Below are 19424 nucleotides of genomic sequence, written 5' to 3' on the forward strand. Positions count from 1 at the left end.
TTACAGAGGAGTATTTCCGACGCGAGTACAAAGGTCCAGGCCGTGAGGTGGGCGGTCTCGCGCTCCTGGTGCGTGAGAGAGGCAGAGCGGGCGATTTTGAGTCATCACAGGTGACTTACGTTAGTGGCTCTGTTTGCCACAATTTTCTTCTGTTGGTAGCGAAATACGAACTGACCATCAGAATTCAAACTTGGCCTATTTGTATAAACAAAATGTAATATAGGTTAATGTAGGTTAGCACACGTTAGTGCACGTTAATAAACGGCAGTAAACATTAGTACATGTTAGCCAACGAACAATGGTCGGGACTTAAGCTATTTCATTCCAAGGCAGAATCCTTGGATTCGTGAAGCTGTCACCATACACGTACACGTCCATACCCTCGATACCATCTGAAACGAGACTCGTCCTCCCAGGCAACATGTTTCCAGTTATCAACAGTCCAATGTCGGTATTGACAGGCCCAGGCAAGACGTTACGCTTTGTGTCTTGCAGTCATCAAGGATACACGAGTGGGCCTTGTAATGGTCGCCTGGTCGTAGATATAGCTAATTGCTATAATCGCACTATTTCACTCCCATTTACGGAGCTTGTTAGCACTTGATGTTAGGTTGGCGCCATTAAAATGCATTGTGTTGTAGTAATCGCTGCTACTTGCTGGATCGCTGCCGTGTCTCGATGCTGATGCTGGCTCTAAATCTGGTTGTCTAGGGTTAAAAACATGAGGTCCCGTGTTTTTTATATGCTTTTGATGATAAAGAACGAGCGAAACCAACAAATATGTAAACTTCAAATATTTATTACTCTGGTGGCCATCTTAATTCCACTGTCCACCAAAGACCATGACACAACACAAAGTAGTATTTCCGTTACATGTTCTTTGCATTGTTTATCCACCTCAAACAATAACACACAAACACACTTTACCAAAGTGACATTCCGACTGCTCCTCGACCGTTCTTGCTGCTTGTATTTATAACATTGTCAAAGAACTACTAAAAAGAGATATAGTTTACAAGTCACATGTACATCTGTTATCGTAATTTGTGCAGAAAAGTTATTAATTTGCATCGAGTGACATAATTTAACATGTTATTAAAATGACAGACAGATTTGTTGACTTGACAGAATAATTCTTTGTTACAAAAAGGCCATTTTTTAGAAGTTTGTCAATTGACTTCTCTAATTTGCATAAATAAGTAATTAACATGAATTATTAAGAATTACATTGGTTTTCGTCTAAAACAGGATTGATTTCGTGAATACTGAGTGAAACCGCTCCTAGTGAACAAATAGGTTTCACTGGGTGATTTTTATTTAAGGAGATCCTAAATACCCAAGTTGTCCACTAATTTTCGTACTTCATATTAATTATTTTAGATGAACTTAGTGTTTTTACATGATGACATTTGCTGTATCAGTGATCAAGTGATATAAACTTTTGTGTGGGTCAGTTATTCAGTATAATTTAATGGGTTGACTGTTTATGCAGACATTTTATGCAATCATTGTTAACATACACAATAACTTTTCTATAATCATAAATACTCGTTAAACTGGTTGAATTTGGAGGGTATCGCATACTTCAGTACAGTAAAGCCTTTAATATGTTCTGTTACAATACCCCCCTCGGGTAATATCATTTACAGAATGTTAATGATATTAGCCGACTAGGACAAATGTGTCAAATGGTTAAAATTTGGAAACGTACTACTTTAATAATTTTTGTTTTGTTTTACTATGCATAATGTGTACATATGCAATGACCGTTACACTGTTTCAAAATGACTTTTTCCTGCAAATATTTTAGTTGTGTTGTTTCAAATGCACTTTGTGTTATGTCATTCAGTATGACAGCATAATAAAAATAATTAGTAATATATGAAAGTAATAAAAAATGTTAATCTTTGCTCCCAGTGAGCCACATGGAAAATGATTAAAAACAGACACAAATATATCACATGCGATTTTAAGATATATCAAAAATATATGTAAATTATTTCAAAGTCAGTTCTCTTTGAGTCACAGATTAATCAAGATAATAGAAGGAATATAAATACATTACATAGATGGACAGGTCATATGTCCATAGGAAAATATTGCAACTGTCTGCTCTTTTTGAGCCACATAAAAGAAATGAAAACAAAGAACATAATTATAAGTATGGACATGTTATATAAACACAAACACTAGAGAAGTACATGTATGAATATAATACGCATTTGAAAAAAAGGAATTATTTAACGAACTTGTTTCCCATTGAGACACCTAGTCAAGACAGTACAAGAACATATTAATACTAAAACTGGACACTTAAATTGGTCACAACATAACACAAACATCAAACTTGGTGAACATCTGATTAGCTGTAGAAAATTGTACACAAATCTTATGCCTAAGAACACAATAGTAACAAAATGATGGGTCTTGCACAACAATTTTTTCATTGTCTTTTATTTGGTGCAAGTATGTCCCATATTCAACCATACAAAAGGAAAGTAATAAATGTTTGTCACCTTCTTGCCCGTTGCAAGTAAAGAAGATGTCTCAAAATTTAATATTCAATAGTGACAATAAAAATATAAAAACAGTCTCTCAGAGATCTGGTACTTTTCCAGGGTCTGTAGGATGAGTGGTAGTTGCTATTTGACACACCCAGTAAAAATCTTTGCTGATAACATGCTTTATGGAAAATGGGTAAGTAACTGTATTCAAACAGGGAAATGTGCTTAATCATGTTTATATGGTTTCAATTCAGTGATGTTTCTTAATCCAAATAACCTTCTTGATCTGGGAAAGATAAGTCTATACGCATTAGGACGTGGGCTTTCTTTTATTTCAAATGGACTAATGTCAATGTTTACTTTAACATATGGACAACCTAGCTCAACATCTTTGTCTATTTCAGTATTTTCAAACAACAGATCATTTTCAATTTCTTTAGTTCCTAAGTCAAATGTCTCTTTCCTACACTTACACACATCCCTCTCTGTTTGCAAAGCATTGACATTTAAACATAAACCTTTCTTTTCATCTGTTCCTTTTAGCACTGTGTTGTCACTTAACAACCTACTGTTTTCACCCCCTTTTTTATAAAGTCCACTACGGATTCTTGTCCACCATGTAGGATACAAGGTTGCACTTACCTTTGCTAATTCTTTCCAAAAGGCATCTTTGTTTATACAGTTTCCATAGTTGTTCCACAAAACTTCTAAAAACTTTTCCCCTTTCTCTTGAAAACACACATTTACATTCCATCCCTTTATATTTTCTTTAATATTATTATTATTACCATTCTCATAGATTAGTGTTTCATAGTTCCCAATAGGCAATAGCTTGTCCTCAGATACACATTCCCTAGTCCGCATTTCACTTACATTAACCTCATTATTACCCATGTTTGTCACATCACTTACCTTTACCTCATCATCACTTTTCAATTCTACAAATACTTTTATTTCTCCCTCCACACTCTCATCAATAACATCACTTGATTTAGGATCATTATTTAAATGTCCCTCTATTACTTCTTCCTCCTCCACCACAACAACCCCATCTTCAGTTTCCCCCCTATGTATCTGAATCTCAGCAATTGAGTCTTTGGCTCCATTAAACACTTCGTCATCCCCCTTCTTATCAAATAAACCCCCCAAAATAGATTCTATTTGTGGTGTGTCTGACTTGTTATTAACACCAGTATCTTTTTCAGCCCAACTATGGAACTCTGCAATACCTTCAACTTCTGCACTTTCACTAACTACCTGTGCTTGAGCACTGTTTTTATTAACTGTATAACTTTTACTCATAGTATCCCAAAACCTTTTATTAAATTCTAATTTATTCATTCTAACAACATCAGTATTTTCATGGTACTTGCTCTTTACATTGTATCTTCTCCTTCTCCAGTTTCGGTTATGTGTTGTCCTGTCATAATATTGTCTAGCCCCAAAACTACGGACATCTAGTGGGACTGTCTACCGTTTCCCGGCTGGTTCCCTTGGTCTGTCCGTTTGTAGTTGTCGTTTTGTTCACTAGTTTCAACAAACCCCCTTCTATCTTGTTCTCTTCCCCAATACCTATTTCTATCATTCCTGTTATCTCTCCTCCCTCCTCCCTCCTGTGTATTGTTTCTGAAATCATTTTCATATCTCCTATCTCCTCTATTTGGAGAATTATTTCCAGAATTTTCAAAGTCTCTCCTCCCATAATAATCTCTATTTACATTCCTGTTCCACCCCCCATACTGTTTGTTGCCAGAGCCAAAACTTTGGTTATTTTCTCTTTCCAAGGCCCTATCTAATCTATCTACAAATTTCAGGAACTCTTCCATTGAATCGTCTGGTCCATGGACCAATTCCCACTGCAGTCTCTCTGGTAACCTTCTTTTTAAAACATCAATTTGTGTCATAATATCAAAAGAGTTATTCAAGTGAACAAGTTTTTTCAGTTGATCTCTGCAAAATTTTTGCATTCCCCATACTTCCCCTCTATACACTGGTCCATTTAGAAATTCTGACTTTAATCTGGCTTGTATGGATTGTGACCAAAATTTGCAAATAAATTTAGCTTCAAACTCTTCAAAAGTATTGCAAGAATCATTATTCTCATTTGCCCAGGATAGAGCCTCCCCTTCTAGAAACCGTTTTACTAACTTAATTTTTATGTTATCTGACATTCCTACAACAAACATATCCTTACATTGGTGAATAAAGTCAATAGGGTGCAGATTTTCACCAGGAAAGCATTTCACTTGGATGTGCCCATACATTGTATTTTGATTGTAAAACATTGGTTTTGACATCAATGCGTCCTCCAATTGTGTAAATTTAGTGTGTATATTTTCTACTTTTGTATCTACATTAGTGGTATACAGGTTGTATTCTTGTTTAAGGTTTTCTGAAGTTTTGTCTATTCTCTGATCTAATCTTTCAACTTCAGTATCTACTCTGTTGTAGATGACAGCAATGCTGTCTGTGTTAGCTTGTATGTTTTCATTTAAACTTTCAACTTCAACTTGAAATTCTTTTCTGAAGTGTATCAACTGTTCTCTAGTGTCCTTACTGAGGGTAGTGAGGGTAGTTTTAATTTCCACACACTTCTCATTGAGATGAGTATTTAATAGATCAAAATCCAAACTTAACTTATCCAGTCTATCTGTGTTTTCTTTAAGTTTCAAACTTACATGTTCACTAGATTGTTTAAAATCCAAACGTACTTGTTCACTGGATTGTTTAAGTTGCGAGCTTATTTGAGTTGCAAACCCTGCTAGCCACTCTGTTAAGTTTAATTGTTCACCATCCCCTGGTTCAATTTTTACATTTCCTATGATCTCATCACTCTCAGGTAGAGACATGTTAACTATTAATTATTTTAAATGACAACAACAAAATACCTTGCTTTATGTAGCTTCTTGTTGGCTTTCTTCACTTATATTCGGTTTTATCGAAGCTGAAGTCTTGATTGATGAATTCCATTGACATAATCCAGACGTTAATCTTCCGAGCGGTGTGATGATAGTTTTTCGTAGTCGCACAAACACAATTTATTTATTTTTGACATATTTTCACTGTTGCCACACTGCACAAATAAACTTTTTTGGAATGATAAGCACTTACGAAATTTATCGCTGCACTATTATCATCGATGCACTTAAAGATCCCGGACGAGCCCCCACTTTTGTAATGGTCGCCTGGTCGTAGATATAGCTAATTGCTATAATCGCACTATTTCACTCCCATTTACGGAGCTTGTTAGCACTTGATGTTAGGTTGGCGCCATTAAAATGCATTGTGTTGTAGTAATCGCTGCTACTTGCTGGATCGCTGCCGTGTCTCGATGCTGATGCTGGCTCTAAATCTGGTTGTCTAGGGTTAAAAACATGAGGTCCCGTGTTTTTTATATGCTTTTGATGATAAAGAACGAGCGAAACCAACAAATATGTAAACTTCAAATATTTATTACTCTGGTGGCCATCTTAATTCCACTGTCCACCAAAGACCATGACACAACACAAAGTAGTATTTCCGTTACATGTTCTTTGCATTGTTTATCCACCTCAAACAATAACACACAAACACACTTTACCAAAGTGACATTCCGACTGCTCCTCGACCGTTCTTGCTGCTTGTATTTATAACATTGTCAAAGAACTACTAAAAAGAGATATAGTTTACAAGTCACATGTACATCTGTTATCATAATTTGTGCAGAAAAGTTATTAATTTGCATCGAGTGACATAATTTAACATGTTATTAAAATGACAGACAGATTTGTTGACTTGACAGAATAATTCTTTGTTACAAAAAGGCCGTTTTTTAGAAGTTTGTCAATTGACTTCTCTAATTTGCATAAATAAGTAATTAACATGAATTATTAAGAATTACATTGGTTTTCGTCTAAAACAGGATTGATTTCGTGAATACTGAGTGAAACCGCTCCTAGTGAACAAATAGGTTTCACTGGGTGATTTTTATTTAAGGAGATCCTAAATACCCAAGTTGTCCACTAATTTTCGTACTTCATATTAATTATTTTAGATGAACTTAGTGTTTTTACATGATGACATTTGCTGTATCAGTGATCAAGTGATATAAACTTTTGTGTGGGTCAGTTATTCAGTATAATTTAATGGGTTGACTGTTTATGCAGACATGTTATGCAATCATTGTTAACATACACAATAACTTTTCTATAATCATAAATACTCGTTAAACTGGTTGAATTTGGAGGGTATCGAATACTTCGGTACAGTAAAGCCTTTAATATGTTCCGTTACAGCCTTCAGCACCGAAAGCCCATATCGATTCTGTTTCTTGAATGGTTCGCACGCTGACACTTGTTGATGGCCCAGCACTGAAGTCTGCAGCAATTTTCGTAAGGGTTGCACTTCTCTTCAGTCGTCGTTGGTCCCATTCTTGCTGGATCTTTTTCCGGCCCCAGCGGTCTCGGATATTTGATTTTCTACCGGATTCCTGATATTCACGGTATAGTCGTGAAATGGTTGTACGGGAAAATCTCCACTTCATCGCTACCTCGGAGATGCTGTGTCCCATCGCTCGTATGCCGACTATAAACCACGTTGAAACTCACTTAAATCTTGATAAACCGCGATTGTAACAGCAGTAACCGATCTAACAACTACACCAGACACTTGTTGTCTTACATAGGCGTTGCCCACCGTAGCGCGGTATTCTGCCTGTTTACGTATCTCTGTTCTTGAATACGCATGCCCATACCAGTTTCTTTGGCGCTTCAATGTCTATTACATAGCAATGGTACAAGTTGTGGAGGAAACACGTAATAATCAAAAGTGTTCACATGTGCTAATCAGTTTCATACAAATATCCGCTAGCACATTACACACATCTCTTGCTTACAATCGCTCAAACACTTTGTTAGCAGTAACATTCCTTTTTTCCCAGAGAGTCCGTAGTCCTCAAGGCTAATTGTCGTAACGTATTGAGGAAGTAAGAGCTCTAGAATATTTTTTCTAATGTATGGGTACAGCTGTGTTCTTGAATGAGAAGAATTGTGCAGTCGCTATCCCCCTGTAATGGCGATAACTAAAGCACGATCATACTTTGCACAATTTACTCACCACCACTCCTTAAATTCACTATTAGAATTACGACATTACCTTATTCACAGACATCCTGCACACATTTGAAGTTGAATAACTGAATGATGACGGATTCGTAGTGATTATTTAGTTACATACAGCTGGTGCGCTGGTAGAGACAAACAGAAGCCGATTGTGTGCTTGGAATAAAGCATTCTTTGGATTCAAATGTAATTGAGGTTTCTACATAACATGGTATTCCTTACTGAAAATTCAGCTCCCCACACACACACGTTAAAGGCTCTAAACAGGAATGTATTGCCGTTTATCGCACATACAACAAACAAAATCTTAGTACGACGTTCTGACAGGCTCTTTTATTTTTTCGAAAAGAACAGAATTTTGTCAGCTGCGACAACAGATCCGTCTCGAGGTGATCCTCCTCCTGCTCCAAATATTGAGCAGGTGCTGTGCTCAGCAACACGAAATTAAAGTGTGCCGAGTCTCCATACATAACAATTTTCCAGTTTCTGCTGCCATTTCCTTAGCCCTTGAAAATTAACTATGAATGGCTGTTCTTTGGTTTATATTCCACTCGCAATGATTTCTTAGTCTGGGGAAATTTGTATGCCTGAGTGGCAGGTCTACGGTAGCTATGCATGGATTGCAGTGCCGCAAACCTCGACTATTGGCGGTCTGAATATATTGTGTGTTCATTGGATTTACAAGTATCAAAAATATGAGAAGGTTTCGTGGATGTGGTGAAATCCATGAAATTACATTCTTTATTCATCGACAAACATGAGATGGTAGGAGGCTTTTTTTTCTACAGGGCAGTACTAAAACTATACCCAGCTGGTGCGTGTGTGAATGAATCTATTTTTTTTTTTCACCCATAAGTGAGAATCAGGAATGTTACGCTGCTTGAGCATACAAATAATGTGGCTTATGTTCCGACATAACGCCGGACATTTGTGGGACGTAATCAGATTACTACTCATGTAAAAAAAATTACATTTGTCTAGTCGTACGGGAGGAGAGATTTAACGTCGTGAATGGTGACTTCAACGAATTGAGAAGTATATCTGGACGAAAGGGGTGATAGAAGCATTTCGTAAACAGGTCCGAGGGTTCAACTGGATGTGCTTAATGTACAAACAGGGCAGGCAACACAGCTTAACAAATTGGATACACAGAACATCCCCTTATTGGGTACCCCTAAGAAGATCCTCGCGTTTTCTTTGTTGCATTTTTTACTGCGATGTTGATTGCAGCACACCAACCCTTGTCGATGATGTCTTTCCATTCCTGTCGTCAATGCGAGCGCCGTTGATTATCACATAGCGCCGGACGCCTGTGCTTTACAACACTTGTTTGAGAGAGTCTTGGCAGGATACAGCACCTTCCGGAAGCGCTGATTGGAAAACTTAAATGTCGAATAATTTTCTGGAACTGAGGAGAATCGAGACCTGTAGCCGGTGTGAGTACGTGCATACCATAACTTTTTCATGTACTATACACATATAAACGAGAACAGCACTGCTTGTATGAAGTGTGTATATGCTGCAATATAAAGTTACTTCAGCTAATGTTCTGACATGTGCAAAGAAAATGACTGTGTGTCCATCGTGAAGGAGGTAATGATTTGATACGGAAAATTTCAAAACATCAGCGTATGAGAGAGATGTTACACGGAAAATTGTGTGATCTATAGATAGTGTTATTTCAACGTGAGATTCGTTCGAGGACCAAAGACATTAAGAGGAGACATTTTCATTACATCGCTCAGTGTCAGACTGCAGCAACAGTCGTAATATTTAATTGTATTTACACTGATGGACATGCGCCTGGTTCCCAACATTCTCGTGAGTCTGGAGATGGACGCTGGCAGCACAGCAGCCGGCAGGCGGGTCAGGGCTGGAAGCAGAACCCCAGCGTACGCCTCTGTCCCCGGACGGGGCTCGCCCGCACTTCGCCCGCACTCCGTACACCAGTCTGCAGAGTCCGGGAAAGCTTCCAGTGTGCTGTGGCTTGTGACGATTTGGCTCGCGGCTCCCCCTGGATGGGGGAATAGTGAACTAATACCCAGTGTGTGTTAGGTAGCTTTCGCGAACGTGCATATTGCAAGTATGCTCCGTGGAAATCTGAGAAGATTCAATACGGCGAGTGTTTGCGCTGGGCGTATTGATAACATTCGAATTGACTCAGGTCCTCCCGGGGAGGACCCTCCATCGCTGGTGGTCCTCTCTCTGGCTGACATACACTTCCGCATCAGCTGTCAGAGAGGACACGGGCCGTGTTCACAGCAGTCGTTTTCTCCGGTCTCTGAGCAGTAGCGGTGGAGCACAGGCGCGCTGCGTTTGGACGTCCAGAAGGTGAGTATGTGGGCTGTGAGAGTGTCTTCGGCGATCTTAGGCACCTCACCCTGAACGGACCGTGTTTCTCAACACGTTGCGGTGGTATTTGTTGTTGTTACTATCCTATCACGCGGTAAACTCTTTCTTCCCTTATTCTTCATCGAGGTGTAGCTGAGAGAACCAGGCAACTTAAGAATACTACAGTGCTTTTAAAAAATAAAATATGCTTAGCAGACCAGTAGCAGTGGGGAACTGCATAATGATGATTGTATAAATTCATATAAAAATTTGAAATTCCAACAATAATTTCATACATCACAGCTTCCAGTCGAGATATCAAATAATTTTCGGTTGCATTATTCACTGAAATTTTCTCGTCAGAAACATAGAACTATTGCTTATGCATGCAAACTACTGTGTGTATTTGAAGAAAATTGTTTAAACGTCTATACCACAGAAGATATCGTCGACGTTCAAGACAGACCATGTATAAAACTATTGAAGACGTTGAAATGACAACGTCCGCTGCTGACAAGAAGAAGAATACTATAAAGTCTGTTGCAGCACATTCTTTACTTGATGGACCAGCAGTCTTCTGTGGATGCAGACTCAACTTCAGTATCGACACATGGCAACGGATGGTTAACTGTTGCTATTGTACGAGGTGGATCAGGTGTTCCAAACGTATCTGGCCTGGAGAGCTTCGTAGACCGAGATGTCATCGCCTACAGAACCTACCATGTTACCGAGAATGCTAATAAAGACTTTGGCACAGCTTCTGAAGCAACATTTGTGCCATCTTCAAAATGTGATAATCCACACTAGATTTAATAACTCCTGAAGGAGTTCATGTTCAGCGTCAAGTGTACCACAAAGGAAGTACGCCAGGAAGGTGGGGGTATTTAGAGTCCGAGGCAGAATGGGAAAGTGTCGCACTTCTTTAAATATCGCACGCTAGTTTTTGTCATCTGCAAAGCAAATTACGACTCTCTCTCGCTCTCTCTTTTTGTTTAAAGTGTATTTCGAGTCAGCCTGCTACTAGTTTTGTGAAATCACCAATCTGTGTATGTGTGAAATAGTTAATGCATCAGCCTTATATGCCATACATCATGATCATGTGACTGTAAATTATTGATTTATTAAATTCAATAGTATTTCTGGATCGATTCCCAGTCAGGCACTTCCTTTGGAAGGAGCGAGTAACGCGTGTGCTGGTACCGGACAGGTTGATTCGTGCTTACAGACCATTCGAGATGGGAGAGGATGCCAACGGGAAGTGTGCTTTCGTTGCTGGTGATTAGCCCTTGCTACTTGCACAGGCCTGCATGGTCTGGCAGCCAAACAGCCATCGTGTGGCGCAACTGTGGATGGCGAGATGTGAGAAAGTTTTTCAGATATGTTTAAGAGGTTTGTGACAGTGTAGTTTCATGTTTCCTTATGTGATTGGAATGAAAAATCGCCGCAATGTCTCGAGTATTCTACATATCGCGATATAATTCTTTGAATAAACTATATTCCATCACCACCTTGTATCCCATAAATTGCTTAAATAAGTTCTATTCCACATATTGTCTAAATTGCTTAAACAATATTCCATACATGGGCAATTGATCAATCAATATTTCCAGAATGGAGGGGCAAGAAAATTTGAAAGGTATCGATTTAATTAGTTAATTAGTCCATCAATTTGATACAGTAGGGGGGGGGGAGGCTAATCGAATAACCTGGAGCAGCTCAGGAATACCGAAAGTGGCACAACTGATCTATTTCCCACCAATTTTACCAATCAATTTAATTAATTAGACAGTTAATTTGACATCAAAAGCAGTGCTAGATTTCTGAGGGGGTTGGAAGAGAAAGGGTAGAAGGGGGTAGGGGTGACATAGAAAATCACTTAACTGAACAATAGTTGAAGGACAGTTTATCTCCAGGAGGTCATTATCTTCTTGGCACAACAGTGGGTTAAGGACCTGTCAGTCAAAAGAGAACAATAGTTTTGCCCCTGAATGCATACTTGCCCCTGATGCAGGCAACCTGCACGACTCCAAGTCATCACCAAACCGCCTTATTCTTTTACTCTTAGAACGTAAACTCGGTCAGAACTACTAAACAGTTTGAAACAAGTCTCATTCAACGAAATGAAATTCTTTCATTGTTCCATAGCGCAGATTTTATGGTGACGGAGGTCAGTCCTCGCTGTTTTGGTGCTGACAAGGTTCGCGAGTGCGATATTCAGTTCTGCAGTGACTTTGCAGCTGTCGTCTCCGTATTTTGCGTCACAGTCCTTTTCGATGACCATTCGTCACGATCACTCAAAACCAAAATTTCGTCTGCGTTGGAATTAGGGCATGCCTTTTTTCCGTTTTCGTTGTATGCGGAATAAATGTTCGATACGGTACTTCTTGAAGCACCTAACAGTTCTGCTGCCTCGGTTACTGAAGCACCCGCCATGCGAGCTGCGACATTCTGCCCGCGTCCGAATGGACAGAGGCGCGACGTGGTGCACTCACCGTGGCACAGGAAACTGTTCTGGCCGCGACTCACCCTGGCAACTTATTGAGGAAACTGCACGGGCCCCTTCGTGGTCAGACACAGAGTGCAACCTGCGGGTTTGGCTAGGATCTACATTTATATTCGAGGACATATTTGTCCACACCCTGCACATAAAAGGCTCGGGTGTGACAAAGTCAAAACGTCCCCACGAACATGGTCCGTAATATCAGTCATTATTGGCAGCCTCTGACTTCCACCTGTTCTCAGACAAACGGGAAACATTTTGGACTCAATGAAGAGATGTAGATGGTGAGCTGATAGCCTTTGAAGATCGTTCTTCACGGTATCTCCTCACTCGCGAAAGGCTGTACAACGTCCATTGATCTTAAAGGTTAAAAATGAAGTGTATTTTCCTCCTAATAAACTGACTGCCGGGCAGAGAACGTTTCGTAATACTTCATAGCAGTACGCGCAAGCCAGTGCGCTTCTCAGTAGCTCAAAACCGCGCGGCGCATAATGTCGCGTGAATCCGTGCTGTATGAACGAGTACTTACTCGGATATACACAGTAGGTCAACCATAAGTTTTCTTCGCCATCAGTCTGAAAGCGTAGACCACCGCCCTGGTAATAGACGTCGGCGACGTGCGTGCAGAAACAGTCGAGCTTCGTGGTGCCATTGGCTGCCAGAAAAAGCAGCCACGACGCGGCTGCAGGCCACGGATGCATTGTGAGCTGTTGTCGCCGTAATGGAAACACGCCAAGTGTGCGTCGCGTGCGGCGCAGACACAGTGCAGAGATAGACGTAGCGGAAGTCTTTCCGCAGGATGAGTTAACCACAGGACGCATGACGTCTCTCGTCCGGAACACAGCCATTTTCCATTTTGCTTCGAGAGCCGTCACAAAAAAGAATTTGTTCCTTTTCTGCGTGCGTGTGCCACATGCTTACAGAATGACAACGAGTTCGATTAGCACACTTGCAGACTTACAGGAAGTATCCAGAAATGCTGGTTTATTATTCCGGCACAAAAATAGCCAGATGTGCCTCTCTTAGAGATTATGCATAATAGCACCTTAAGCAAAAAAAGAAAAAAAAGTTGATCACAGTGACGATGGTGAACATACAGGGTGTTTCAAAAATGACCGGTATATTTGAAACGGCAATACAAACTAAACGAGCAGCGATAGAAATACACCGTTTGTTGCAATATGCTTGGGACAACAGTACATTTTCAGGCAGACAAACTTTCGAAATTACAGTAGTTACAATTGTCAACAACAGATGGCGCTGCGGTCTGGGAAACTCTATAGTACGATATTTTCCACATATCCACCATGCGTAGCAATAATATGGCGTAGTCTCTGAATGAAATTACCCGAAACCTTTGACAACGTGTCTGGCGGAATGGCTTCACATGCAGATGAGATGTACTGCTTCAGCTGTTCAATTGTTTCTGGATTCTGGCGGTACACCTGGTCTTTCAAGTGTCCCCACAGAAAGAAGTCACAGGGGTTCATGTCTGGCGAATAGGGAGGCCAATCCACGCCGCCTTCTGTATGTTTCGGATAGCCCAAAGCAATCACACAATCATCGAAATATTCATTCAGGAAATTAAAGACGTCGGCCATGCGATGTGGCCGGGCACCATCTTGCATAAACCACGAGGTGTTCGCAGTGTCGTCTAAGGCAGTTTGTACCGCCACAAATTCACGAAGAATGTCCATATAGCGTGATGCAGTAATCGTTTCGGATCTGAAAAATGGGCCAATGATTGCTTTGGACGAAATGGCGGCCCAGACCAGTTATTTTTGAGGATGCAGGGACGATGGGACTGCAACATGGGGCTTTTCGGTTCCCCATATGCGCCAGTTCTCTTTATTGGCGAAGCCATCCAGGTAAAAATAAGCTTCATCAGTAAACCAAATGCTGCCCACATGCATATCGTCGTCATCAATCCTGTGCACTATATCGTTAGCGAATGTCTCTCGTGCAGCAATGGTAGCGGCGCTGAGGTGTTGCCGCGTTTGAATTTTGTACGGATAGAGGTGTAAACTCTGGCGCATGAGACGATACATGGACGTTGGCGTCATTTGGACCGCAGCTGCAACACGGCGAACGGAAACCCGAGGCCGCTGTCGGATCACCTGCTGCACTAGCTGCGCGTTGCCCTCTGTGGTTGCCGTACGCGGTCGCCCTACCTTTCCAGCACGTTCATCCGTCACGTTCCCAGTCCGTTGAAATTTTTCAAACAGATCCTTTATTGTATCGCTTTTCGGTCCTTTGGTTACATTAAACGTCCGTTGAAAACTTCGTCTTGTTGCAACAACACTGTGTTCTAGGCGGTGGAATTCCAACACCAGAAAAATCCTCTGTTCTAAGGAATAAACCATGTTGTCTACAGCACACTTGCACGTTGTGAATAGCACACGCTTACAGCAGAAAGACGACGTACAGAATGGCACACCCACAGACTGCGTTGTCTTCTGTATCTTTCACATCACTTGCAGCGCCATCTGTTGTTGAAAATTGTAACTACTGTAATTTCGAAAGTTTGTCCGCCTGAAAATGTACTGTTGTCCCAAGCATATTGCAACAAACGGTGTATTTCTATCGCTGCTCGTTTAGTTTTTATTGCCGTTTCAAATATACCGGTCATTTTTGAAACACCCTGTATGTGCGAAATACAGTGCGCTAAACATTATGAGGATGTCTGCCACGAGACTGCGTGTTTTAGGTAACTGGTGTTGTACGTTTAAGGTAACGAGATGCCAACGATTTGCAGAGACACAGCAGTCTCAGTTTATTTGTCGAGCGGGAAAAGGCATTGCGGCTTCTGATGTGTTTCTAGGTATAGGAAGCTGATCCACATTCCTACTTTTCAAGTACAACGAGAGTTTTTTTCTCAAAGGAATCATTACAGAGTGGACTTCACTCTTTCTCCCTCCTCCCTCCCCCCCCCCCCCCCGCCACACACACACACACACACACACACACACACACATACACACACAAACACACACATCCCAAACATCGAGACGAGGAATACACTACGGTGCAAACTGAATTTTGCGGGAGTAGGAGTTGGCCTGACTGTTGAAAGCCTGCTGGCTGAACTGCAAAACGGGGAGGTGAGTGCAGAGCGGGTGGAGGAGGGGCCACGCTGGCACACGCTGCCGCCTGGTGTCGGAAGGAGGAGGAGGCGCACTGCGGGCCGGCGAGAGCGGCTCAGGTCAGCTGAGGCGGAGAGAGAGTTCGGCGGTGGCGTCAGAATGCACGCACTGCAGTGCAGGAGTGAGAAACGCGATCGTAGCGCAGTGCAGCACGTCTGGTTGAGCAGGATGGCTTGCTTGCGGAGATCCTCGGGTGACGAGACACTGGGCCTCTTCCTTAAGACTTTCACCTCTCGTCATGTATTAGGCCTCACAGGAATTACTTACGTATCAGGTGTACAAGTATGAAACCGGAATTTGATTGCAGTAATTACACATCTGTTGTTTGAAACTGATAAACAATATTTCATTCAAAATAATCTCTATTGCTTTATACATTTCTCGTAACCCTCCGGCAGGCTATGAATGACATGCCAAAAAGCTGTCCTTCTTTTGAAGGGAACCAGTCAGAAGCGTTGTCCGGCGACAGCGCGATGCAAATAGGTGATAATCGGTCGGAGCCAGGTCTGGAGAATATTTCCCACTGGACGCCTCGACCGTCACCCTGACACGTTTTACTGTGTGTGATGCGGCGTTATCGTGGAGCAATATGACTTTGTGTTGCCTTTTCCCATATTCCGGTTCCTTTTCGAGTAATGATCGATTTAAATGGATCATTTGTTGTTGGTAGCGATCAGTGCTAGCGGTTTCACCAGGTTTTAGCAGCTCATAAATGACACGCTTCTGATCCAACCAAACACAGAACATTGTCTTCTTTCCAAAGCGATTTGCTCTTGCACTGGGTGTATATTTTTTGCCCGGATTCACCCGTGATTTACGACGCTTATTATTTTCAAAATACTTCCATTTTTCATCACCTGTTATTATTCGATGGAGAAAAGACTTTCTTTTGTATCTGGTGAGCAGCATTTCACAAGTGGTCTTTCGATTTGCTTGCTGTCTTTCATTCAGTTCATGCGGGACCCATTGTCCCACTTTCGGCACCTTTCCAATAGCTTTCAACCGAAGACAAACGGCTTTCTGCGTTGGATTCAATTCTTCCGCGAGTTCCTGTTGAGTTTGAGTATCATCTTCATCCGGCGAGACCTGCAATTCGTTACCTTCAAACTTTCTCGGTGGTTTCTCGCGCCCGTCGTTTGTCACGCCAAATCACCACTTTTGAATTTTTTGAACCATTCGAAACACTTGTTTTCCCAAGAGCATGTTTGCCGAAAGCTTCGACAAACATTCGATGCGATTCTTCAGCAGTTTTCTTCAAATTATAACAAAAACCAATGCTGTCTGCAAATCATAGTTCGCAGACGCAAAATTCGACATTTCTACGCGTTTGAAGCAGATACCGATGTATGGAACTTGGGTTACTGTGAGTTGACATTCCTCGTCAGCCATTACAGGAAGCAGATGACCTGCAGACGCGATCTCAAGGGGCACTACACTGACGGCTAGCACCGTCTACAGGAAAATTCCGGTTTCATACTTCTACAACTGGTACAGTAGTACTTGAACAACGCAAACTAAGAGTTAATTTGACCAAATCTTTAAAACGAAAGCAGCAACTGCAGTTGTAAATCTTGACATAGTAAGCTAATAAAATTCTTCAGAAATCTTTGTACACCTGATACCAGTAAAAGTTTCAACTTAAATAGAACAAATGAGATTCTAAACCTCTGTCAGGAGCAAATATTTTAAGACCAAAGAACAAATAAATTTTAAAAAACTTAATGCTAATGATTGTAGACCTCACCATTACAGAAAAAAAACATTTATCAATTATTGGTTTGCTTAGAAATGTTTCACAAAATTTTAATTTCAATAATTAACAAACTGCCGGCCTTGCCTGGCCGAGCGGTTCTAGGCGCTAGAATCTGGAACCGCGCGACCGCTACGTCGCAGGTTCGAATCCTGCCTCGGGCATGGATATGTGATATGTCCTTAGGTTAGTTAGGTTTAAGTAGTTCTAAGTTCTAGGGGATTGATGACCTCAGAAGTTAAGTCCCATAGTGCTCAGAGCCATTTGAGCCAATTAACAAACTGACTCAACTCAACACCAACTGGCAGTGTAACTAGGTCTCTGCCAAGGTGAATCATCGTCACCTTCATGATCTGGCCAGACCTAAACAGACCTCCTCTACCGGATCTGCAGTCACCACGTTACTATGGCAACCGCCAACAAGAACGGAGGGAGGCCCCTTGTTTGTCGCGGCGGCGTACAACAGAGAAAACCACACCAAATCACACAGTACTGGTAAGTTACCCGTAGCAGTTCGCAGTGAAATGTGTATGAACTGTAAATTAATTGAGTGGCATCAATTTGGAAAACAGTAATGCACAATTCAGTAGCGAGATAACTGACGGCCGCAATGACTTACCGTCTAACATTCTGCGTGGTGTCTGTTTGTTCTATATCGTGTCTCCCTACCACTTTCGCGCAACGACGCTCTGAGCTTGTTTTTTAGGGAATTGACTGGTTTGAACCTGGGACCTGTTGCTGGTAAGGAGACGCCAGACCACACATGACATGTAGAATGCAGAAGAGTTCAGTGAGACTAGCGATGATATAACCAAATACTTAATGATTTCAGCGTCAGCTCCACTGCACTCCCTGTAAAAGAATCTTAATACTAACTAAATTTTGTGTAACGGGTTCAAGGCTTTCCTATTTTTAGTTAGCTGGTAAAATAACGTCGAAAAAGCAGTTAAGTTTACCATTGGAAATTTTATTCTACTCACAAAACATTGCTTATAAATTGCACTATTGATAAAAGGAAATGTTTTAATACAGGACGGTAAAAACCAACTGCGTTCAACAAAAATGTGAACCAATATTCCCTGAGAGGGTTTCCAAATTCTACAATGGATTGAAGGATGACCAGTGCCATATCACACCTATAATCCAGGTTTAAATTAAGTTTCACAAGAGAGAAAACTATCAAAATGATCTACAGCGACCCTCAATTATCTTTAATTACTTATCTAACTTGTCGTAAATTACAGTGGCTGATGTGGCTTCTCAATAACTATATAACAGAAAAATCATCGAGTTTCAGATTTTTACTTCAAGTGGCAAATGTGAACACCATGAGCTTTAATTGACGATCGACACTAGTATTACGTAAAAAGGGGATGTAACAGATGAGACTTCTGCAGTTCTGAGTGAAGCCTTATGCGCTCAAAAATGCGGCATCGCGTGCGTTCATTACCTTGTCGGTGTTCGTCAGGGGGCGGCGGACAGCACAGCTCCGTCCAGCTCGCCCTCTCGAAAGCAACTCTCTCTTAACTTCTCCTTACTACAATTTACCGAAGTTGGTTTAAAAAAAAACTATCTGGCTGTGTTTTCATCTGACCAATCACGGTCTCAATGTTAACCTTAAGCTCTGCCTACAAAACTTCTGTCTATCCAATGAGAAACGTTATACTTTTCGTGGTGGGGCAATGTTTTTTGAAGTTTGCAAGATAAAAGAGACGCGAAAAAGTCTCACGCTAAAACTTGCAGCTGGTGTGGTCCTTTAGTGTTATCGTAAGATCTATATTGTTCTTCTGAAGGGCTCTAGCTTTTAACATGGGCTGGGGGGTGGTCCTAACGTAACAGAGACGCGAAAAAGTCTCACGCTAAAACTTGCGGGTGGGGTAGCCCTTTTGGTGTTATCGTAAGATCTATACTGTTCTTCTGGAGGGCTCTAGCTTTTAACATTGGCTGAGGGGTGGTGCTGACGTAATAGAGACGCGAAAAAGTTTCACGCTAAAACTTGCTGGTGGTGTGGTCCTAGCGGTTAGCTGGCGACACGGGTGTCCGTCCGTCCCTTATCGTAGGGCCTTCCAGCTTAACACGGTTCTGCTCTCGGCTTCT

General features: G+C 41.3%; 1 protein-coding gene across 1 annotated transcript in view; it reads right to left on the reverse strand.

Annotated features, from left to right (window-relative positions):
* The window catches only part of LOC124794831, a 228074-nt gene extending 215034 nt beyond the window's left edge, over window positions 1–13040 (reverse strand). The window contains exon 1 of the mRNA XM_047258496.1: window positions 12964–13040. Within this exon, the coding sequence (XP_047114452.1) occupies window positions 12964–12989 (26 nt within the window). The 5' untranslated portion in view covers window positions 12990–13040. The remainder of the gene's footprint in view (window positions 1–12963) is intronic.
* Between the last annotated feature and the right edge of the window lie 6384 nt (window positions 13041–19424).

Source organism: Schistocerca piceifrons, chromosome 4, assembly GCF_021461385.2.
Source record: "Schistocerca piceifrons isolate TAMUIC-IGC-003096 chromosome 4, iqSchPice1.1, whole genome shotgun sequence".
NCBI lineage: Eukaryota > Metazoa > Arthropoda > Insecta > Orthoptera > Acrididae > Schistocerca > Schistocerca piceifrons.